Source organism: Lampris incognitus, chromosome 12 (assembly GCF_029633865.1).
Source record: "Lampris incognitus isolate fLamInc1 chromosome 12, fLamInc1.hap2, whole genome shotgun sequence".
In the NCBI taxonomy this organism is placed as follows: Eukaryota; Metazoa; Chordata; class Actinopteri; order Lampriformes; family Lampridae; genus Lampris; species Lampris incognitus.
The window spans coordinates 17851739-17876868 of NC_079222.1; the positions used below are offsets into that span (position 1 = coordinate 17851739).

At 41.1% G+C, this 25130-nt stretch overlaps 2 protein-coding genes across 2 annotated transcripts in view; both read right to left on the reverse strand.

Moving 5' to 3' along the window:
* Positions 1 to 2096, reverse strand: part of LOC130121568 (transmembrane protein 144-like) — a 7168-nt gene extending 5072 nt beyond the window's left edge. Inside the window, exons 1-2 of the mRNA XM_056290416.1 lie at positions 2000 to 2096; positions 364 to 486 (exon numbers count right to left, since the gene is read on the reverse strand). Coding sequence (XP_056146391.1) covers positions 364 to 486; positions 2000 to 2096 — 220 coding nt within the window. The remainder of the gene's footprint in view (positions 1 to 363; positions 487 to 1999) is intronic.
* Positions 2097 to 11085: 8989 nt separating this feature from the next.
* Positions 11086 to 25130, reverse strand: sdad1 (SDA1 domain containing 1). The gene is made up of 22 exons (XM_056290670.1): positions 24955 to 25130; positions 24604 to 24708; positions 24376 to 24474; positions 24101 to 24211; positions 22080 to 22151; positions 21809 to 21909; positions 21627 to 21684; positions 21453 to 21527; positions 21219 to 21320; positions 21019 to 21088; positions 20807 to 20910; positions 17386 to 17443; positions 17238 to 17296; positions 17070 to 17146; positions 15038 to 15135; positions 14779 to 14855; positions 14290 to 14419; positions 14038 to 14132; positions 13330 to 13520; positions 13036 to 13120; positions 12736 to 12897; positions 11086 to 12595 (listed from the first exon to the last, which is right to left on the reverse strand). Exons 1-22 carry the CDS (start codon positions 25042 to 25044, stop codon positions 12551 to 12553), a joined length of 2064 nt encoding a protein of 687 aa, XP_056146645.1. The 5' UTR covers positions 25045 to 25130; the 3' UTR covers positions 11086 to 12550.

The window sequence follows — 25130 nt, forward strand, 5'->3', positions numbered from 1 at the left end:
GATATTGGATAACACAACACTTAAGAGGTACAGTAGTGTAAAAAGTCATAAATATTGGGCCGGACATATTTTTGTAGGCACTAAAGGCCTGCCTTTCACTCTCTCGCTTTCACATACACATGCACACGAATACACAAACAGTTAGATAGATAGATAGATAGATAGATAGATAGATAGATAGATAGATAGATAGATAGATAGATAGATAGATAGATAGATAGATAGATAGATAGATAGATAGATAGATAGATAGATAGATAGATAGATAGATAGATAGATAGATAGATAGATAGATAGATAGATAGATAGATAGATAGATAGATAGATAGATAGATAGATAGATAGATAGATAATTTCCTGTACCTAGGGCAAAGAGGAAGCCGCCCACCATGCTGAATGCCCAGATGTCTGGGCAGCCTCTGATGACATAAACCAGGAGAGACTCCAGAGCCAAAGTATTGCAGAACACAAATTGAAAAAACATACCTGTGTGGAGATAAAGGTGACATGGGGAAAATGAGCCATTCTCACAGACATGTCACTATGTATGGCAATTGCACGGGAAGGTAATTGAGGTATAACAGATGAAGCTGTCAAATTTAATCACAAGATGTCAGAGTCATTTTGAAAAACAATATAGATTCATTCAGATATTCTATTTCACAGTTGCAGAACTGCTTTAGTTTTAGACCCATCTCATAAGACACGAGTCATTAGTAGATGATCAAGTTTAAATATAGGTATTAAGAATGTGATAGAGATTTGTATAATCTGAAGAATAATAAAAGTCAGAAACCATCTCCAGTATCCACGCTTTTGATGGGGACCAAGGCAGATCCAAAACCAATGACTGACACGCCAAGGCAGGAAAAACCTTCAACCAGGACTGCTGCATGTGAGTTGTTGGCCCGGAACAGAGAGAGATTGGAAGCTGTCATCTGCCACCATCTAGCACTCACCAGGTCATGATGGGAGATGACTAGTACAAACAACGCAGAGAAAACACAACATGGACGACGATACTTTTTAATTACACAGGAAAGGTTTTTCTGAATAGGTATTCACACAGTCATACATATCCACAGCTGCTTAGTAAAACCACATTCCTATGATGCTGGGCAGCGAGCAGCTCCTGAACTTGATTTGGGCTTGATTGTTTCACTCAAGGGCTGCTCTCATTGTGATTACTGTCAAAGTGATTACTTTACTCGTTCACAACCCACCCATAATCTTAACCAAAAAAAAAGTCAGAGGATTCAAAACGGGAATTGCCCATTTGTTTGTTTTCTTTAAGCGACAGATAATAAAAGGCCAAGAAAATGACAAACTGTTAAAAATTTACTCGTTCATTGAGAAAATGGGTAAACAACTCAAATTCCAATATAACCTTGACGGTTCAATAAGATGGTGCCACAGTACACAATAGTCAGTTCGTCAAAAATGTGACTAGTTTGATAAGCAGCAAAACGTTGACCATTATCAAAATCAACGATCTTTGAAGGGGATTTTATTGCTCTTTGATAAGGAATAAAACTCTGGTATGCACAAACTGCAAACATTTTGACAGATCCAGCCGTGTCAAAATGGCTAATTTTATGAGTTTATCCGTTTTTCACTTCACTGTAGTTCCAGTAAATGTCACTGAAATGTGCAACGTAAGGCACTAAACTAAGCAAAAATGTGCAACATAAGGCATTCAATAATTACAACTGTCATGTGACTGCCATTCAGTACACTATATTGGCCAATAAAATCTCTCCAGGATTTAAATATTAACAAGGTCTTCATGCCTCACCATGCCTCCTGTTCTGCATGCTCACTGATGTTGATTCTACATATTTATGCAATTTACAAAAACCAAACAGCAGTGTTAAAAATCTGATCGTTACTCTATATGCTTGGCTTATATATCCCCATGCACACAACAAAGACATTTTCAGTCCCTTTCATAACAGACAATGATAAGAAAGAAATGGAGAGACTGAGATGCAACACTTACGTTTGTCAAGGCTGGAATCAAACGCTTCGCCATTACAGAGCTTCGCTATCGCACACACTCCACAGAAAAGAACAAGAGCTTTCTTTAAATTCGTCATTTCTTCTTTTTCCGATCCTTGTGATCCTCTTTATGTGGCTAGAACAAAGAGAAGACCTAGGACAGGACCACAAACACTCCCACCTCTCAGGAGTTTGGGGGTAAACCTTTGCACTTTATCAACCTCATGGGGTTATCCCCAGACCTATACTAGACAGCAGTCTGGGAATTGCGATGCAACAGCTTTAACCCTTACTCTGTTTGTTAGTCTCCACATCTCTGTCAACCCCCCTGTAGGGAGCAATTGACTATGGTTTGCAGGTCCTCATGTGGTGATAAGATACCCAAGCCATTATTTGCACATATAGACAAGATATCACAATGATTAATAAAGGCCTCAGCTTCAGTGCCTTTAGTTTTGACACAAGGACTGATGTCATCCAAATTTCTCCACTTATTTCCTTTATTATTTTTTTTCATGACAAATATCTTAAAAAAAGATAAGACTATTTAAACACTTGCATACAATGATTGTGATTGTGATGAGGGTCTTAACAACTAATTACTATACCAATATAGAAAACTATTCACCAATACATGTTTGTTACCTCTGCTGTCATATCAGTAACTAATTTAACTAAGTGGTATGTCAGTACCATTGAGGTAATGTTAACATTTTAAAAGGGTGTAGGGCATTTATTGTGGTAAAAGTATATGATTTGATGTTAATTTCATAGATGAATGATAAAGTTAACTGAGGATGTATTAAACACCATAAGGCCTCACTCAAATCTACCTCCACAGTCATGGCTTTAAGAAAGCCCCAAACTCAGCCTCGTCTATGGGGGCAGACTATAGTACTGTCATTTCAAAGAAATGTTGCATCACATTTCAGTTCATGTTTTGTTGTTTTTGTTTTTTTTTCCTTTTACAGCAGCTTTTACTGTGGGGCCGTTGCTTTGCGCTGAAGTGGAAACAGCCTAAGGGTCATTTTCAGATGCCATGTTGATTTCATACTGTCCACTGCTATCAGTTGGTATGCTCTTAAGTTTTTGTCCGGAAACAGCAGCGACACTCCATAGGTGGGTATGTTTGTAAATCCGATATAGAAGGACAAAACAAAAGCAATATTCTATCAGTTCCTTCATTACACAGAGAATTAAGTTACATTAAAAAAAAATCATTCAAATAATTTTCAAAAATTGTTTTAGGGTACGTCCAAACAGGACAAGAAATACCAGACAATTTAGATGATAAACATACCCTTTCTGGTACTCCTGCTCAGCAAACAGAAAGTACTACTTCCTGTAAAGATTTGACTAAGGTCTGTAGTTAAAGAAACATGTCAATTGGACTTGGGGACAAAAACACGACTTTCACAAAACAGATGAGTCACTATTACTCTGATCCCCCACTGCACTATCTGGGACAGACTTATCAGGGAGTAAAGTTTGAGGAATTAAATTAATTTTCTTTTTTTTCCCTAATCACCAGCAGCAGGCCATTTAGCAGTTGGAAGGATCCATATATGATTGGAAAGGTGGGCATGAAAATCAGCTGCTTTGGAGGGAAGTAGAGGATCAGCATGGTGGAACAAATTTGGACATTTTGGGCTCCCGTTATGTTTAAACCACAAGAAATAATCCAGTCAACACGGAAGCGAGTTTTTCTGTTCAATGCATGGACACATCCATCAAAACCCCAGCAGCTGTCGCAGTGTGTACAGGACAACCCCCCCCCCCTCTAAAAAAGAGCATGGAACTTGTGCATAACTGAATCCTTATCAGGACTGCTGAACAACTATAAGTAGAATGCCCTTGAGGCCTATACATGGATCTCTGTGACATAGTCCTTTAAGTAAGCAGGGTGAGCCCTTGCTCGTACTGGTCGGCCCTCCTCAACCCCTGGCTGTGGCCTCTCCAAAGCAGCCACAGAGACACCCAGAGTTTGGCCCGGAGCATGGCCCAGCACTGTGTCTGACTGGAGGTCAGGAGGCAACTGAGGGGGCTGCAGGTCAGGTGTTGATGTGGTTGCTGAGGTGCTGGCAGCTGTGGGGCCTGAGGAGTATGAGGGGCCCCCTGTGGCTTTATATGTGCCGGCACCAGTGGAGGAGAAACTGGTGGTGGTGGAACCACCGCTTCCTCCCATCGTTTTCTCACTTTCCTCAGTCTTTAAGCATGCCAGCGAGATCTGTCACTAAGCATGAACATGGTTGGTCTCAGCTGGTTGCCAACTTGGAGGGGCTGAGTCCAGTATGATGCTATCTTGTTGACCCAATGAGGCCTACAGGCTCGGACCCAGTCACTCACCCAGATAACAGTGCCCTTGACTCTGTGTTTGCGGTTGAAATACTGCTGCATTTGATGCTGGTGTCTGTTTACGGAGGTTTCGGCCCATGCCTGGGGACTGCCCGCTGTAGGTGCTGCTGTGCCTTGTGCCTTGAGTCTGTTCCATTTCCCAACCCAGCATGAGGCGTGCTGCGGTTTTGACATGCTGGCTGGCCCTGTAGTGTATCAGGGTTTGGTTGAGTGCTGTCTGAAAGGCACACCCCTGAGCCCGGTGTGCTTGGATGCCATTCTTCAAGCTCTGATTGAACCACTCGACATCTCCATTTGCTTGTAGATTGTAGTATGCAACGTGGATGTGTTTTATTCCTCTATCTCTGAGGAACCTGGAGAAATCTGCAGAGACAAACTGGGGCCCATTATCTGTGGTGATGGCACAAGGCATTCCCCAACGTGCAAACAGGGCCTCCAGGACATCTGTGATAGACTGTGTTGTGATGTATTTTACGTTAGTCACATAGCTCCGACCAGATTCACCAGGTTGCTGCAGCCACTTTCAGAGTTGATAACGTCATAATAAAGTCCTTTGTTGTCCAGTGAAGTGGTTCGTCAAGAGAGCAACTGTCTCTTCGTGTTTCAGGCATGCCCAAATTGCAAAAAGTCATTTGTCCCTCTACGCTGAGACAATGACGAAGGAGAACCACTTTCTTCTTGTCAGGAATATCATTGTAGCTCAGAGTCCAGGTACACCGTGACGCTATCCAGCCAAGTTGCCCATGGAATTGGAGGTTCTCTGAGGACGGTAAGGTGGGGGTAGACTGGACTCGGCCATCCTCATCGCCAATATTATGTTTAAACCACAAGATATAATCCAGTCGACACAGAAGCGAGTTTTTCTGTTCTCTTCACTGACCTTCTCATACCTTCTCATTCTATAATGCATGCACACCCCCCCAAAAACCCCAGCAGTTGTCACAGTGTGTACACAAAACCCGTCTCCATAGCTTTGGTCCAGGATCTAAAATAATATCTGTCGCTGAGTGAAGGGAACTAAAGAGAATTCATTAGAAGTCCAGTGCAAAGATTAATACAAGTCATTTATCTGTGGCATCTCAGTTTAAACATGCAAACATGGGTTTATCTGTAACATATATAATGAGACCTCAAAGATATCGTTGCACATTGCTGAAAGGGCACCTGCTTTTTTTTTTAAAATTTACTGTGGGGATGAAGGTATTTCCATTTCACTCGAGAGGTGAGTGTGTCTGTGAAACGCTGTTTAAAGTGAAATGGGAGGATCGCGTCATTCTTGCATCTCTCTGGCACTAATGATTCCTGCAAAGACATACACTTGAAACTTTCAGTTCAGCTGCAGTCTCCAATCATGAGCTAGTATCATGTACTCAAACAAAAACTGGATATGGCAGCCAGCTAACTCTCAAGTCTCTACTTGTTGAATCTTTTCTTTTCTTCCCTCCTTTTCAAAACCATCATTGGTCTTACAGTCCCCTCACTCAGATGCCGAATGGTGTGACGGGTTAAGAAAGGACTAACAAAGAAAAAAAACTTTCAGATGAACTTTTCCACCTCTTCCATGGCTGTCTGAAAATGACAGCTATGAGGAAGCCAGCACTGTAGCCAATGAGAGGGAAGACAGAGCCTATAATGAGGAGTTAGCTGTCTGTTTGCCAGGAATCGTGGAAAAAAGAGCACAGCCAAGCCCACCGTTAATAGCAAGAGACCCCCAGTCACAGAGCCTACCTAGGAAGGGGGGGGGCTTGTAAAATGATAATCTATAAAGCTATCAATATAAATCTATATAATAAGCATGAACCTGAAATGCTACCATTGAAGAATTACAGTATCTTTGTCTATCTATCTGTCTATTGTGTATGGGCTGTTACCTGACATGACTTGAATGACATATGGAAAAAGATAAAATGGATATAGTCAGGTGTACATAAACCACAACACTAAAGAAATGTTCTAAAAAATTTGAATAAAGAGAAGACTGGCTGGCGGGAAAAGGAAACACCCTCGGGATACTTTTTTGTGGCTTTAGGCCACTTGTGATTGACAGCAACACCACAGGCCACCGGTATAACCAAGGTGATAAGAGTAATGCCTATAAAACAAAGTGCAGAACTTTACCATCATCATCACAAGACCTGTAAAACAGATAACACACGCACACACGATGAACAGTAAAATTATGATAGACAGGGTTGTCATTATCCCTTGTTTTTCCAATACAGTTGATCTAGGTTTATGAGCTAGTTTGGATTTGGCCAAAGATCTCTTGGCTGTTTAGTGTTACTATTGACTGTTTATTGTATGATTTTGTGCCTTCCTACACAGGCAGTGTACCGAACTGAGATGATCCAGACTACCTTGTTTATAATAGATGGTGGTTACAGCACATAGTTTGGGTGAGTCTAACACTTTTTCATTATGAAAAAAGTATGTGTGTGTGTGTGTGTGTGTGTGTGTGTGCGCGTCTGTGTGTGTGTGGGCCCTGTGATGGCCTGGCGGCCTGTCCAGGGTGTCTCCCCACCTGCCACCCAATGACTGCTGGGATAGGCTCCAGCATCCCCGCAACCCTGAGAGCAGGATAAGTGGTTCAGATAATTGATGGATGGATGGAATCCTGCTGTGCACCTCTTTTCATTTCCAAAGTTTCATGAATGCACTCACTGAATAGGTCAACATTTTATTCCACACCAACAGTCAGTACAGACCAGATTAAGATAATACTTTGAGAGGAAAATCAAGACGTACAAGAGATATTCACAAATTAACATCTTCGAAAGGTAGTTAAGGATGTGAGATCAGCGTACTTATCTGAACTGATATCAAGAAATAACTCCAACCCTAAGGTAACTGATTCTGTTATTAATGGTCTCTCCACTTATTTTTTTGAACCTGATGTTGAATTGTCTGAAAAATGTCTCATTCATTTTGTAAATAAGGTGGAGAACATCAGGTCCCACATCCACCCTGGCCCTTGCATTCATTCCATTCCCCATGTTATGTTGCCCCTTTTATCCAGTTTCAACCAATTACAATTTCAGTAGTAGTAGTAGTAGTAGTAGTAGAGTACAGACTACAATATGAACTTAGACACCATTTCCACTAAGCTGCTATAGGAGGTATTTTCAACTATTAGCTTGTTATTCTGCAAATTCTTAATGTTTCTCTGGCCTCTGGTTCTTTTCCAGGCAGCTTTAAACATGCCATTGTTCACCCATTGCTGAAGAAAGCTAATTTAGATCCCCTGTCCTTAAGTAATTACAGAAACATCTCCAAATTGTCTTTTCTATCTAAGGTTCTAGAGAGAGTAACGTCATCTCAATTGAGAACTAACAGTGTTTTTAACAGATTCCAGTCTGGTTTTAGAACACATCGTTGTACCTAGACAGCATTAGTTAAGGTCACTAATGACCTACTGCTGAATTGAGACATATATGACTGCTCAATTTTAGTTATTTCAGACTTAAGTGCTGCATTTGATACAGTCAATCACAACATCCTCTTACATCGCTTAGAGACTTGGGTTGGCATCAAGGGCTCGGCTCTTAGTTTATTATGCTCTTACCTCTCCAACAGAACTTTTCCCATTGTTCTGGCTAACTCCACTTCCTCGATGGCTGAGTTGAGTTGTGGTGTCCCTCAAGGCTCAGTTCTTGGCCCCCTTTTCTTTTCTATATACATCCTGCCCCTTGTCCAGGTCATTCAAAATCACGATGTGTTTTACCATTTTTATGCTGATGACACTCAGTTATACATGTCACTAAAACCACATTAAATCCTGGATGTCTGAAAAATTCCTTAAATTTAATGATGATAAGTCTGAGGTCATTCTGTTTGGTCCCGAAAAATCCATCAGCCCTTTTGCTACTAATCTTGGTGGTCTGTCAGGTAGTCTTAGGTAGGCTGCTAGGAATCTTGGGGTAATCCATCCATCCATTATCCAAACCGCTTATCCTACACAGGGTCGCAGGGATGCTGGAGCCTATCCCAGCAGTGATTGGGTGGCAGGCGGGGAGATACCCTGGACAGGCTGTCGAATCTTGGGGTAATATTTGATGCTAACCTTGGTTTTGATAATCAAATTAAACATGTTGTTGAGTCATGCTTTCTCTAGCTCAAGGTAATTTCCAAGATTAGGTCATTTTTATCAATTGCCAATCTGCAAAAAGTTGTACATGTTTTTATCTAGTGTCAGCTTGACTACTGTAACACACTTACTCGGGTATCAACAAGGGCTCCCTCCACCGTCTGCAGTTGGTACAAAATGCCATTGCTTGGCTCATTACTGGGACAGAGGCATAACCCTATCACTCATGTGCTTGCCTCCCTACACTGGCTCTGTTATATTTCGAATTGATTTTAAAATTTATAGCTCACTTTTAAGGGCTTAAACTGTCTTGCTCCTACATACTTTTTTGATTTATTGAGCTGGTATACGCCCTCTTGACCACTAAGATCTATAGATGTAGCTCTGCTGGTTGTTCCTAGGTCTCGGTTTGTCACAACGGGTGATCGGGCTTTTGCTGTTAAGAGCCCCCACATTATGGAGCTCTCTTCCTGTTGAACTAAGACAAACCAAGTCTCTAGCTTCTTTTAAATCTCGTTTTAAAACGTTCTTTTTGTGAAAGCTTTTAAAAATGTTCGATACTTGTTTTTATTTATTCATACTGTTTTTATTTTTGCTCGTACTTATTTGGCCTTATTCTTATTTTTGCCTTGTCTGGTTTTATTTCTTTGTAAAATTATTTTAGAAAAGTGCTATATGAATAAAGTTCTTCTTCTTTCGGCTTGTTTCCTGTTTCTCAGGGGTCACCAAAGCTAATGTTTCCATCGGTACCATGTGAGGGCACAGCACAAATGGCGGCCATTGTTAACCAGGGCCTTGACTGATCCGACATGGTCTTGTCAATCTGCACACTAATTTGGCAAAATATTATGTTGGATGCTCTTCCTGATACAACCACTAACCCTATGGACGGGGGCACAATTAAAGCGCTGCATGCCACCCCAGTATTCATTGCTATAAAGTTAATATTGTTAAATGACTGTAGAAACCAATGACCAAATAACTGAGAATGGTATCCACAAAGAGAACAAAGTTTGACAAAAAAGACACCTAATGTCCTTCCAATGTGTATGGTATTTTGATGTGTCCTGCCTTCACTCAGAAGTGAGTATACATTTAGAGGCAGAGTGGCATTATGCTCATGCCGAGCACTGTAGAACAACTTGTCATTGTAATATTACAAAGGGAGGAGAGGCACATGTGATTAACACAGACTGACCTCTGCCCTTTAACCCAGGAACCAGCAAGGATCAAAGGCATTTGGTAAGAATTACACATTCTGTCCTGATATTATGATTTTTTTTCTCCCGACTGGGCTTGTCTTGTTTACCACCTTCGCATACCTGAGGTAAATCATTATTTCTCCACCTTGTAGTTTATACTCCAGTCAATACTATGAAGAGTGGATAATGATGTACTGAATTTCAGGTGATGAATCAGTCAGCAAACAAGACATTGACTATTAAGGCTGTTAGTACGCTTAATGAAGATAGCTTGTGTTATAGCTGAGTAATTAACTCTATTCACCGGCTCTGAACTGTCTAGAAAACAGTTACAAAAAACAGTAATTCATACGATAACATCCTTGAGAAGGACTGTTTGGAGTGAAACCTCAAGTTGCAGACGTTAGATTAATAAAAATCCCTCATACCATCTGAACTAGAAAAATATTCGAGCAACGCTGGTCACAAGACCTTTATCAGGCATTAAATTTTAGATTGCAGAAGTTGCATGTTTCTCTGAAAGTTCCCTCTGTACCTGAGGCCCATGTCACCATCCAACCAGTATGTGATGATGTTGAAAACGACCCACCCTGGGCAGCATCCCATAATGATAATTGCAACCGCCTGCACAGGCTTGACACGGAACCTGATGGCCAGAAGACACATTATGAGGGGCATCAAGCCAAACTGCCAGACCTGTCCAACCAGGATGCGCATGCAGAATCAGTTTGGACATCTCAAAAGCACAGCCCAGGAAAAAGAAAGAAAGAAAAGTCACTTTATTTTGTCATTGCACAGTTGTTCCTTTACAATGAAATTTGTTCTCAGCATTTAACCCATTCTATCATATAGGAGCAGTGGGCAGCTGCAGCGCCCGGGGGCCAACTCCGGTTCTTCTTTCCATTGCCTTCATCAGGGGCGCAGGCAGGAGTATTAACCCTATCATGCATGTCTTTTTGAAGGTGGGAGGAAAACCGGAGTGCCTGGAAGAATCCCACGCAGACACGGGGAGAACATGCAAACTCCACACAGAAAGGACCTGGGACGGCCTGGGGTTCGAACTAGGACCTTCTTGCTGTGAGCTAACAGTACTAACCACTGGGCCACCATGCCACCATGGCTAACATGATAGTCCAAATCTTGCTGTGGGGTGCTGTGGAGCCGACCATCCTCAAAGCCAACAGCTAGAGATCCATTCCCCTCTGCTTTAATGCCATTGTTATTGTTCACCATGGTCAGTAATGAAGACATAATAACAACTGAAATGGAGACCTAAAAGGAAACACATGATCTTTACGCGTGACTCACGTTTGCCTCCCTTTTCTTATTCTTCTTCCAGTCCCACCTCTCTGTTAGACTTGACATTGCTTTACTGCATGCTAATACATGGCTGCTCTATGGCATGCTTGTTGCCACTGAAAACCAATCCGATTCCTCTTCATTTTTTTTCCTCTCTCAGGAAGGATGAGGGCTAAAACAGACTTGTTCCCCAAATCTGGTTGAGTTCAGGTAAACACCTTCGACAAACTTTGCCAAATTACAAAAATGAAGGCGTTGGATCGTCTTTAATGCAAGAAGCTGGAGATGTCACAAGTGTAGACAATAAAAAGTAACAGCACTTTTTTTTCACCTGTTAAAGGTTTTCGACAAGTCTACAGAGTCCAATTTACCACAACAGTAAAAACTGCCTTTGTTATTGGTTTAAGCATTTGAAGTAATCAATACAAGTATGCCTCTCTCCTTTCTGAGCCAATTCCACAACTGGGCCTGTTATTGAGTCATGTGTATCCTTGCGTGTCCTTTACTGTATTAGTGTGGTGCAAGTTGTCATGGTTTTGAGCAACTAAACATTATTACAAACGATCACCAAACAGGACATTTTGAACATATTTCTCTAGATTCATGTGAACGGCTTTCAAGTCAAGCTAATAAATCTGAAACATATGGCCAACAACAGACTCTTTTATACACTGCTGATGGTGCATAACAACCAACAATCAACAATAATGGATTCAGCGAGAACTTTGAAATTAATGTTTCATTTAATTTGATAGTGACAAATTTTTTTTCAGTGTTATTTTTCCCTTTTATGAGCATGGCTTTGGTATGTTAAAACTGAAAATGATCTATAAAGTGGTTATTTTACATTCCTAAAAAATGCAGAGTGGAAAATGTGATCACTGTATTGCTTTTAAATTGTCCCTTGGTAAGAATTGAGCAGAGATGGATGTAAAGAATAAATTCTATCTAAATCATATGATCGCAAAACCGGAGTTAGAGAACCAAGCCAACACGGAACAATACTAAGCATTGTTGGCTGTCATCAAATGTCACTAAAAAATTACTCTTTGACAAATCTCTACAGTCTCTCATTATTTTAAAATTAGAAACTGAATGCATTACATATTTTTGTTAAAATTACTGCTTGTTAAGCAAAACTAAATTACTTTTCAGTCCCTAGTATAGCTCAAAATGAAATAGTTATAATAGCCCCCTTCCAAAACTTTACACAACTGTTACAAGTAATATGCAGAATATTAAGATCGTTACCTTCATCACAAATTGATATAGTTTAGTATGTTATAATATTTTTATATATACTTATAAGTGAATTCATGTGATGAGTATAAAAGTTAAAACTACATGGGTTGCAAGAAATGCAAAATGTGGCTTAATCCTATCACTAACAATAAAAAAAAGTCACACTAAAGAATCATCAAATAAACGATTTATTTGTGCTCAATTTAAATAACTGAGCAAACGAAAATTATAGAATATCTATTGATCAAAATGACAAGATTTTACAAGCCACTTAAATACTGTCAAACAGCAAGTTCAGGGATTCAGGGTAGCCATCCAATATAAAAGAGTGACGGCAAAGGTGATAACACTTTCACCATATCCAGATGCCCTACTTAAACTTCTTCTTTTTCAGGAGTGCATTCCGTAGAGCAATCTGGACAAGAAAGATAAGACAAAATACTTCAACTAAAAGGCAATCTAAATTCTGGGATCTTGCTATAAGTTCTACAACTAATTTAGCACGAATTGAAATAGTTTAGTATGTTATAATATTTTTTGACAGATGTGGTATACCTGTTTATCCCTGAAGGAGCGTTTTCCCTTGGTCCTGACTTTTTGGCTGTGCCTCAGCATCATGAAGTTTTTCGTCTTCTTCTTCTCCTTGTTGCTGGTGCTGGCATAGGGGTTCAACTTGGTGTGTTTCTTGACAAACTCTTTTCGATCTGTTCGCCCAGCCTAGGAGAAACACACCATTACTTAATTTTAGCAACCTATAACCTTTTTGTTTTTTTTGGACAATTTGACTTCATATGATTGCCTCCTTAGAATTCATGACTTGTTAAAATTATGAATCACTGTGGGCCACATTCTCACCATTGCTGTTGCCAGCCGCGTTTCCTTGTCCGATTTTGGCTTCTTATGCAGTCTCTCAATGTTCCTCAAAGTCAGTATCTCCCCTCTGTAAGTTTTTCATTAAAATTAAACCATAGACAGTGGAGATGTATCTGTATCAGGAATCTAAATGTCAACACCATGCTTTTCAAGCAGTATTCTTGAATGCTCAGGGAAAAAACCTGTTTAACAAAACACAGACATTTAAATTCTAAAGACATTTTTTACCATCAGCAACTCATTTCTCCACGCTCTAGATCAACCAAGCTTGCTAACCTGCTTTCGTCCTCTTCATCATCGTCTACATCCTTCCTCTTCTGCCCCTTGCCCGGTGCAGCATTGACCTCCTTGGCCAACTGGACCAGACGAATCTTCTTGAAGTCATCCTGGGTGAGTAGCCTGCTCCCACTTACTGTTGCTGCCTTAGCCTTTCTTTCCTCAACTGGCATGCCCTGAAGCTTCTCTTTCTAAGATAGAAACAGATGAATCTGATTATAAATTTTAACTAAGTTATGATTATGTTATATTAACATAACACATGTATTTATGTTGTGTTATTTAGTTATGTTATGTTTCCAAGTCATGTATCTGTAAGGCAGTTGCCTAAAGTCAACCACTAGGTGGTACTCTTGCCTTGTTTTGGTTCCTGTATAGTTGGCCATACGTATTAGTTAAGTCCTGTACTTTCATTCGTATTACATTATCTTGCAAGTTTTCTAGACCTGTGATGACTGCTTGGTTCTGGTGGCAAGGAAATAACAGTCTCTACCGTAATAAGAGAACCCGGTTCTGTTTCTCTAACACAAGACACGCCCACTCTTAACACAGTGCAGAGACACTAATCTTAACCAGGGCGTGCAGGAGAAATCCCTGTAGACTAGGGGGGCCGAGAGAGAAAGAATCCTGGGTTACATATCCATGGAAAATTCAGATGAATTACCATAATCAGAGCACTCAGACTGGAACATGTATATTGATCCTCACCAATTCTTCATTATTCTCATCAGAGGAGTGGTGAACATCCACCCACTCCCCATCTTCATCATCCTCATCACTAATGCTGGCACTCTCCCAGCCCTCTGTTGAGAGGATAGAAAAAGGTGGCCAGTTATTATAAAATCAATTTCCTCCATATGTGAAGCATGCAGAATGCAACATGACACTAGAATATGTTTACTGTTCAGAAAGTACACCACTGTCATCTAGACTTCTCTTTATCAAACTATACATCCTCACCCTCATTGTCCTCTTCCTCTCCTTTCCCCTCCTCTACCTCTAGGACCTCTGCTCCAGGGATGTAATCTTTAGCTTCCAGCTCTCCATAGTCCAGGATCCTGGCCTCTGCTGATGACTCTGTGGGTTTCCCCTAGAAAATAGAAGAAATAGTTGGTTAAGGTAAACTTGCTTTAAAGTTAAAAGGTTTTTAAAGATACACAGCATGACCAAACACGATTAACGGATTCATTAACAGCATCTGTAATACGGGAATACAAACATATAGCAATATATGGCAGAACAAACAACCAGATGAATGCATAACAGATATGTTGTTTGTATTCTTATTTTTCTGTGACAGTCTTTACAGCATTGTTCTCAATCAGTTTGTTACACCCATGTCCTCCTGCAAGGTCTCTACTGTCAAATCTGTTCCTGACATTTTGAAACTCTTGAAGATTTTGAAAATCTTTTCAGCTTGAGCAAGGTGTGAATCTGAAGTTGCCTCACCCTGTCTTTTTTGTGCAGCATCTGTGGGTTTAGGGTCCTGAATAACTGGATCAATCCCCTGGCAGACATCATCACATCTGAGATTAACACACACACACACACACACACACACACACACACACACACACACACACACACACACACACACCACACGTTAAAATGAACTCAGTGAACATTACAGTCTGTGACTGAACATCATAGATGGGGTAGTATTTATGAAGAGACCATTACATATCTTTTACTGTTCAGACTAACTCACTCTTGTCTTTGTGGGTCTTATACTGAGCCAGGTCCTGCAACAGGTCTTCATTGATGGCAAGGGGACAGCGAGCTGCCACCTCCTTGATGGCATTGATGCTATAAATCCAATGGACATTAAACTCACCATTAGTTTAAGACTTGGGACACATGCACAGGTGTTTTTTTTGGGGGGGGGAGTCCCCCCCCCCTTTTCTCCCCAATTGTATCCAGCCAATTACCCCACTCTTCCAAGCCATCCTGGTCACTGCTCCACCCCCTCTGCCTATACGGGGAGGGCTGCAGACTACCACATGGCTGCTCCAATAATGTGGAGTCACCAGCCGCTTCTTTTCCCCTGACAGTGAGGCGTTTTGCCAGGGGGATGTAGCACATGGAAGGATCACGCTATTCCCCCCAATTCCCCCTCCCCCCTGAACAGGCACCCTGACTGACCAGAGGAGGTGCCAGTGCAGCGACCAGGACACATACCCATATCCGGCTTCGCACCCGCAGACACGGCCAATTGTGTCTGTAGGGATGCCCGACCAAGCCGGAGGTAACACAGGGATTCGAACTGGCGAGCCCCGTGTTGGTAGGCAATGGAATAGACCGCCACGCTACCCGGACGCCCATGCACAGGTGTTTTTGTTTACTTTAGCTCATTAGACCTCTTCTGAGGTTGAGGTTGGGTGCCACAGCTGTGGGGTTTCCATCAGCCTAGTTTTTGCAAAATGTGACATTTCACAGGGGAAAAGTCTGAACGGTAACACTAAATTTCAGGGAAATAAACCCAAAAACAAATACTGTACAAAGTTTACAACCTTGCCTAAGGTGGTTTTTGCTTTGTCAGAAAAGAGTTAATGCACTAAATGGGCAATGGAAACATATTTGCTGAATTAAAAAATGAAATGTGAATAGAATTTAATCACATGATCAGCTGTTTCTTCATCGTAACTGTTTCATCTTTGTCGTGTTGTGTTTGTCAAAGTTTGGACACGGCATAGGGCATATAAAACTAAGTTCATGGAGGGGCGTCTGGGTGGCGTCGCAGTCTATTCCGCTGCCTACCAACACAGGGATCACCTGTTTGAATCCCCGTGTTACCTACAGCTTGGTCGGACATCCCTACAGACACAATTGGTTGTGTCTGCGGGTGGGAAGTCGGATGTGAGTATGTGTCCGTGTCGCTGCATTAGCGCCTCCTCTGGTCGGTCGGGGTGCATGTTTGGGGTGGAGGGGGAACTAGGGGGAATAGCGTGATTCTCCCACACGCTAAGTCCCCCTGGTGAAACTGCTCACTGTCAGGTGAAAAGAAGTGGCTGGCGACTCTACATATATCGGAGGAGGCATGTGGTAGTCTGCAGCCTTACCCGGTTGGCAGAGGGGGTGGAGCAACGACTAGGGCGGCTCGGAAGAGTTGGGTAGTTGGCCGGATGCAGCTGGGGGGAAGAGGGGGGAGAGATCCAAGAAAAAAAACAAAACAAAACAAAACAAAACAAAAAACTAAGTTCATGGATTTATTCACCTAAACAGATCTGATGGAAATTCAACTAATTCGCATCTTATTTTTTGCAACTTAAGAAAAGTTGGCTCTTGACAACTGAACGGAAACATACCTATTCTGTGATACAAGGTGAGGTCAGCTTGTAAATTGTACTCAAAAGAACCAATAGGATAGGTTGTCCCTCCTAACCAGTCCAACCAAACTAACATAGGAGTATGGGAGATGTCAACCAAACAGTGTGGACACACCCAGACAGACCTGAGACCAGGTCTAATCAGCCAACTTTACCAAAAAACACGTGTGTGTGTCCTGAGTCTTTAAATAATATAGTCTGTCAGCAATAAATGGATATGCTAAAAGCTGTTGTATATTTGTAATTTATGTAGAACCACTTCTTTGTGCTCTCCCATCTCAAGTTACTGCATTCAACTGGTGGAATTTTAAAACAGAAAAAACAAACAGATAAGCTTAAACTAAGGATTAATTGCCTTCCGATTGAAAGATTCAAGACAGATCAACAAGGGACTGCTGAAATGTTTTTACCTACCCCACAGTCATCACCTCCCCAGAGTTCCTGTCTGTTACAAAGTTGTTGGCAATGGTCATGATCACAGGTTCGATGGTCTGCATGAGTGAGAATGCATCAACAGTGTTATAATGGAATCCTATGGTCAAGTCTACCTGGCCAGTCCATTTGATGTGTATAAAGACGTACCTCAGGTGGAACTAGTTGGTGAGAAGCCTGGGCAGCACACAAGAGAATTTTGGTCACCTCTAGAAAGGAAACAAATAGCTTGACTTTACAATCAATACATGGGCAAGTCATTATACATAGTATATATGAATGTGTTACTTATACTGACCTCTTTGATGGGGTTGGATATACCTCTGGATGAAGGGATAGAAGTTGAAGAGTAATAGCTGTGGAAGAATAGCATATTGCAGATGACTTGTACCATGGCAAATTTTGATGCATAATGCATTCACGTGTCTGCAGAATATGTGCGAAGCTTTAGGCAAGTACCCCATGACTAAAACATAGTGATGAACATAGATCAGTGGAATTATCACAATGACTACTTCTTTTTTTGAAAGGAATTAAGTTTCAGTTTTGCACTTCTATCACAGTGATGGCACAGTAAAAGAAATGACTGCTTTAGAAAAATCTCCTCCGCACTTTTGACAATATCTAGCTGAGAGCATCAGTGCCTGATTAAACTTTGATTACAGTCGTAAGAAAGTTTACATTGCAACTTCCAATGTGCAAAGAGATACCTAAAATGTGCAATAAATCAATAAGATACACTTTTGCTGGTGTCTCAACTAAAAAGATTTTATGAACAGTAATTTTATGAAATCTAGCCATGCTTTAAAAAAAGTGTGGACATGTCCACTTTTTCACAACAGACTTCTGATAAACAGGTTCATGGATAGGCAAACACTGCAGATAAACATATAGACTGCAAACAGTACATATAGCAATGGTACACTTACTAAAAATGGATCCTAATACAATGCCCCATTCTTGGGGGTAAATATAAACTTGCAGTGGCTCCATGTTAATGTTTGTTTTGATAAATGAACACAGGCTGACCTTTGCATGATTTGATGCGAATAAAGTCTTACTGTCTTAATTATCGTTGGTTTGCGTGTCAACTTCACATAATTAAATTTTATGGTTTGAGATTTTATGTTAACTCACTCTTTATACCCAGGTATAAAACAATGATGGAAATCAGCAATGTCCCAGCTGAGATGCCTCTTTTAATAAAGATGTGGTATAAAGCAAAGGGAGAGGTGGTGAAGGCAAAGGAAAAGGTGTATGGTGAGTAGTACAAGTGGTTGGATACTAAGGAAGGAGAAAAGGACATGTACTGATTGGCTAGACAGAGGGACCGAGATGGGACGTATGTGTAGCAGGTTAGGGCGATCAAGGATAGAGATGGAAATGTGCTGACAAGGGAGGAGAGTGTGTTGAGAAGGTGGAAGGAGTACTTCGAGGGGCTGATGAATGAAGACAATGAGAGAGAGAAGGTTGGATGATGTGGGGATAGTGAATCAGGAAGTGCAGTGGATTAGCAAGGAGGAAGTGAGGGCAGCTATGAAGAGGATGAAGAGTGGAAAGGCGGTTGGTCCAGATGACATACCTGTGGAAGCATGGCAATGTTTAGGAGAGATGGCAGTGGGGTTTTTAACTAGATTAACACAATCTTAGAAAGTGAAAGGATGCCTGAGGATTGAGAAGAAGCATACTGGTACCGATTTTCAAGAATAAGGGTGATGTGCATAGTTGTAGCAACTATGGAGGTATAAAGTTTGTCAGTCACAGCATGGGGATATGGGAAAGAGCAGTGGAAGCTAGGTTAAGAGGAGAGGTGATGATTAATGAGCAGCAGTATGGTTTCATGTCACTAAAGAGTACTACAGATGTGATGTTTGCTTTAAGAATGTTGATGGAGAAGTATAGAGAAGGTCAGAAGGAGTTACATTGTGTCTTTGTGGATTTAGAGAAAGCATATGACACAGTGCCGAGAGAGGAGATGTGGTATTGTATGAGGAAGTTGGGAGTGGTGAGGTGTAGAGTAGGAATGATGGATGGGATCAAGGTGGAGGTGGGTTTACATCACGGACCGGCTCTGAGCCCTTTCTTGTTTGCAATGGTGATGGACAGGTTGAAGGACGAGGTCAGGCAGGAGTCTCTGTGGACTATGATGTTTGCGGATGACATTGTGATCTGTAGTGAGAGTAGGAAGCAGGCTGAGGAGAGCCTGGAGAGGTGGAGGTATGCACTGGAGAGAAGAGGAATGAAAGTCAGTAGGAGCAAGACGGAATACCTATGCGTGAATGAGAGGGAGGACAGCGGAATGGTGAGGATGCAAGGAGTAGAGGTGATGAAGGTGGATGAGTTTAATTACTTGGGGTCAACTGTTCAAAGTAAGAAGAGAGTGCAGGCAAGGTGGAGTGGGTGGACAAGAGTGTCAGGAGTGATTTGCGACAGAAAAGTACCAACAAGACTTAAAGGGAAGGTTTACAAGATGGCCATAAGACCAGCTATATGTTGTATGGTTTTGAGACGGCGGCACTGATTAAAAGACAGGAGGCGGAGCTGGAGGTGACTTAAGGGTTGACTCTCATCATCTACTGGAGCACAAACTAGGAGTCATCAGGACACTGTACCACTGAGCTGATAACATCCCCACTGACCCAGTGGCCAGCGAAGGAGAGAAATCCCACATTAAACATGCCCTGTCAAGTGTGGTTATCCTAACAGGGCGTTTGTCAAAGCCAGAAAGATGTCCAAACAGTGCACCGACTGATCGAAGAGAGAAGGACAACAGCTGCCGAAGTGTAAACCATTAAACCAGTGATGATTCTGTATGTGTTTTCCAAACACTGCGTATCAGTTGGTTTCAAACCCCAAAACACGCTTTGCCAGAAATGAGTTCACCCCAGTGATCAGGTCCCAAGGGCACAAACAGAGCAATATATTTTATGCTGTTAAGTGCCAGGAGGATTGCTGTTACTTGTACATTGGGTAAACCAAACAGAAGCTGGTGAAGAGGATGTTACAATACTGAAGAGCTACCTCTACAGGCCAGGACTCCGCAGTCTACACCCATCTACAAGCCAGTGACCACTAGGTCGGATGAGGATGTGCACATCCTTGATAGAGAGGAACACTGGTTTAAACGGGGAGTCAAAGAGGCCATCTATGTGAAGGACCATCCCTGAACTCGGGGGGGGGGGGGGGGGGACTAAGAGTACATCTGTCGCCATCTTACATGCTCTGATTGCAACTACTCCCCCATCCTCCATGAGTAGTACACATGGCCATTGTAACTGTAGGCAATGGTTACAGCAATTTGCATATGAAACTGATCATTGGTTGCTGTCGCTATGCAACTGTGCAGTTAATAAGGGTAGGGATACCTGCAGTAAGTTGAGACTGAAGAAATCACTTAGATCAGTGATGAAACCTTTCTCCCAAGAAATGCTGTGTCCAGATGAACTGATTCAACTTTCTGGTAAACCCAGATAGTTACAAGTCTTGTTTTTTACTGGAATGGGCCTTTACACTCCATGTTGTACATCAAGGCATCCCAGGGCATATGTATATTCATTAGATACAAATTGTACCCTTTGAAATGAATAAAGTTATATAAGAGAACACAGCACTGGACATAACCAGAGGATTAAGCTGAAAGCTCTAGGCATCCCATTATCTTCTGCTACCATGCTGAAATGCTAAGTGTCAAACTGTCAGATAGAAAAACTGTAACTTACCTCATGAATTCCAACCAGTCTAGAAATGAGCTCCATCATCATGATTTTCACCTCAAAGCGCTCTTTGGAGTTTTCCAATTGCTTGAGGAGTTTCTCTGCAAAATCTTCAGACAAAGACTTGGTCTCAGAGCTTCCTATTTTAGTTCAGATGACCGCAAGTAATTTTACATGCTGCTGTCTACTGGTGACATGTGGAGGATAAGTGAGCATACCTTGGGGATCGTGAATTAGGTGAATTGCAGAGAACTGAAAAACTTCTGCTTTCTTCTTCTTCTTGTGTTTCTGAACAGAGTACACAAAATAATGTATTCCTTTTATTTATTGCACAAGTTGCACAGATAAGTGATAAACAGGTCTGAACACGGAAATGCAGACATGAATTGCTTCTGTGTGCTTGATATAACAGTGGTACCTTGAGGACTTTCATCGCCTTCTCCATCTTCTTTTTGTTCTTGGATGTCTTCCTGCCAGTAGAATACCTCACCATCAGATCTCTGGATGATGGTCCTTCCTCCTAATGATTGATGCAACATAGATGTATTGTTATGTGTTAAGTGTAAAACTGCATTTGTTCAGTCATGTTTGTATCAAAAAAACACCTTTGTTTTAACAATAGGCTCACTAATAAATTGTTCATAGTACTTACGTCTGACTCCGAACCACTCTCATTCTTTTCATCCTCATCTTTGCCCAGGAAGAACTTCACACCTGCTACAAGGACCTGCAAAGAAAGGACAGCAGGTTATTTTGTAAAATGTATTAACTTAATTATTAGAAAAAAGGAAATATTGACATAATTGCCTAAATCCTAATAGCCTACCTTTGTCACCTTAGCGAAGCATGCTGTTGTAATGACATTAACTGTTTTGGCATCATTCCTGTGTGACAGAAATTGGGTCATGTCAGAGGCAAAACATATTTTAAACAAGCTGTCCTGTTACACAACAACTCTACACTGTTGATTCATATAGATAAAGCTGGTGCACAACACATGAAACTCACCATATATTCCTTTTGTAGAGCTCAACCATTACATCGAGAGAGATCTTTGCCGCTATAGGATTACTGTCTCTGAGCATGGTGTACATGAAATTCTGTAATGTCTGAAAACCATATCAATTTAAATAACAGAGGTTGAGGATGATGTCATCATTAAGTGTTCAAGCAAACAGACAATATGTATTGTCATACAGAGTCAAGTGCAAAGTAACATGTGATATATGCAGTTTGGTTCATTTTAATCTTCCTAAATGTTATGTCTTAATGTACTTACTGTATTCACTTTGTTGTTTTTGTGCTTAGCATTGATGTTTTTGATATCTGCTACGATGTGTGTGTACAATGTCTGGGGAGAGAAAGTAAAGTATTTAATTCAGAGAGCTGAAAGGAAGATATAGAATTAGGTGCATCAAAATAGAGCAAAAAAAAAGTACATTATAATAAAGAAATGATAAATGTACAAACAGCAAAACATATGATGCTAGTCAAGGAAAATAAACAGAATGATATGGGTGTTTAACAAATCACTTTTAACAACAGCAAATGCATAATAAGATTGTTTTAATAAAGTTTAGCAATACTTTTGTACCCTTGGCCATACTTACTAGCTGAAAATTTTGTACAAGCTAAAAATGTACACTACCGTTCAAAAGTTTGGGATAACCCAAACAATTTTGTGTTTTCCATGAAAAGTCACACTTATTCACCACCATATGTTGTGAAATGAATAGAAAATAGAGTCAAGACATTGACAAGGTTAGAAATAATGATTTGTATTTGAAATAAGATTTTTTTTTACATCAAACTTTGCTTTCGTCAAAGAATCCTCCATTTGCAGCAATTACAGCATTGCAGACCTTTGGCATTCTAGCTGTTAATTTGTTGAGGTAATCTGGAGAAATTGCACCCCACGCTTCCAGAAGCAGCTCCCACAAGTTGGATTGGTTGGATGGGCACTTCTTGCGTACCATACGGTCAAGCTGCTCCCACAACAGCTCAATGGGGTTCAGATCTGGTGACTGCGCTGGCCACTCCATTACCGATAGAATACCAGCTGCCTGCTTCTGCTCTAAATAGTTCTTGCACAATTTGGAGGTGTGTTTAGGGTCATTGTCCTGTTGTAGGATGAAATTGGCTCCAATCAAGCGCTGTCCACTGGGTATGGCATGGCGTTGCAAAATGGAGTGATAGCCTTCCTTATTCAGAATCCCTTTTACCCTGTACAAATCTCCCACCTTACCAGCACCAAAGCAACCCCAGACCATCACATTACCTCCACCATGCTTAACAGATGGCGTCAGGCATTCTTCCAGCATCTTTTCATTTGTTCTGCGTCTCACAAACGTTCTTCTTTGTGATCCAAACACCTCAAACTTGGATTCATCCGTCCACAACACTTTTTTCCAGTCTTCCTCTGTCCAATGTCTGTGTTCTTTTGCCCATCTTAATCTTTTTCTTTTATTGGTCAGTCTCAGATATGGCTTTTTCTTTGCCACTCTGCCCTGAAGCCCAGAATCCCGCAGCCGCCTCTTCACTGTAGATGTTGACACTGGTGTTTTGCAGGTACTATTTAATGAAGATGCCAGTTGGGGACCTGTGAGGCGTCTGTTTCTCAAACTAGAGACTCTAATGTACTTATCTTCTTGCTCAGTTGTGCAACGCGGCCTCCCACTTCTTTTTCTACTCTGGTTAGAGCCTGTTTGTGCTGTCCTCTGAAGGGAGTAGTACACACCGGTGTAGGAAATCTTCAATTTCTTAGCAATTTCTCGCATGGAATAGCCTTCATTTCTAAGAACAAGAATAGACTGTCGAGTTTCAGATGAAAGTTCTCTTTTTCTGGCCATTTTGAGCTTTTAATTGACCCCACAAATGTGATGCTCCAGAAACTCAATCTGCTCAAAGAAGTGCCCATCCAACCAATCCAACTTGTGGGAGCTGCTTCTGGAAGCGTGGGGTGCAATTTCTCCAGATTACCTCAACAAATTAACAGCTAGAATGCCAAAGGTCTGCAATGCTGTAATTGCTGCAAATGGAGGATTCTTTGACGAAAGCAAAGTTTGATGTAAAAAAAATCTTATTTCAAATACAAATCATTATTTCTAATCTTGTCAATGTCTTGACTCTATTTTCTATTCATTTCACAACATATGGTGGTGAATAAGTGTGACTTTTCATGGAAAACACAAAATTGTTTGGGTGATCCCAAACTTTTGAACGGTAGTGTATACAGGGAACAAAAGCAGAACGCCTCTTCATAGCAGATAGATTACTTTTACATGCAGGAATTGCTCTCACCTTTCTGAGGAGTTTGTCATGACATCGCAGTAGCTCAAAGAAGAGCTCTAGGAGGCCTGTGGGGTTGATCAGGTCTTTGTTCCTCATAAGGATCAATGCCTTGCAGAATGTCTAGTAGTGAAAGGCATAGCATACAGAAGAAAATCAAAATAATTGAGACTGAACTTGTTTATGTGAAACTCAACAACCTCCGATTTTGTAATTATAACATGTTAAGTAGAGGCCACATAAAAAGAGGCTACAAGTAATTGTAATATTGACTCCTTAGTTCTGACCATTCGTAGATCTGCTTCCAGAACTGTGTGATGACTAAGTAGTAGTTCTGTTAACTCCTGAGGAAAGGTGGAGAGCTGCTGCAGATAGCAGTGTCCGATCTGGGGAACAAGGATAACTTTTATATTAGGATGTATTCTTACATTGTCAGTATTTTACACCAGACAGAGATCCGTTAATTTACATACATAGAACTTGAAATTTACACACACACACACACACACACACACCTGAGCGAGGAACATGACGAGGTCTGCCAACTCTTTGTTGGGCTTTTCAGGCTGCAGTTTGAAGATCTGAACATTGGATTGGTAGTGGCGATACTGTTGCAGAAACTGTGAATGGAGATAAACAGAGACGACCATTGTTGATGCGATATAGCAATAGGTCAACAACAGAACTTAACAATCTCTACGATCCCATAGAGCATCCAGTATTTTATTTCGGGTTTTAAAAAAACAAAACAAAACAACAACAACAACCATTATCCCACAGAGCGCCTACTCTGGTTATTTTAGCTTCTAGCGTCGGCTGATTAAGTTAGCAATATAATATACATTAAGCTAGCTCGAAATGCTTACCTCTTCAACGTATGACTGCGGATCCCTCTTTATAAGGTTCTGCAGTTGTGGTAAATTATTTGGCAATTTGTTGTTTTGTCGCCCAGACATGACTGAAGATAGTTTTATTAATTTGTGTAAAAAACTATATCCTAACGAAAACACTCGTCACACATCCAGCATGGCCCACGAGCAGG

What these genes read in the sequence shown, in the direction of transcription:
- sdad1 (XM_056290670.1), bottom strand. Translation starts at nt 25,044, where the DNA reads ATGTCTGGGCGACAAAACAACAAATTGCCAAATAATTTACCACAACTG. An exon ending in AGAGTGGTTCGGAGTCAGAC is followed by an intron (nt 21,321 to 21,452) that starts GTAAGTACTATG and finishes ATCAATCATTAG; the next exon opens with GAGGAAGGACCATCATCCAG. An exon ending in GATGAAGAGGACGAAAGCAG is followed by an intron (nt 13,121 to 13,329) that starts GTTAGCAAGCTT and finishes AAAAACTTACAG; the next exon opens with AGGGGAGATACTGACTTTGA.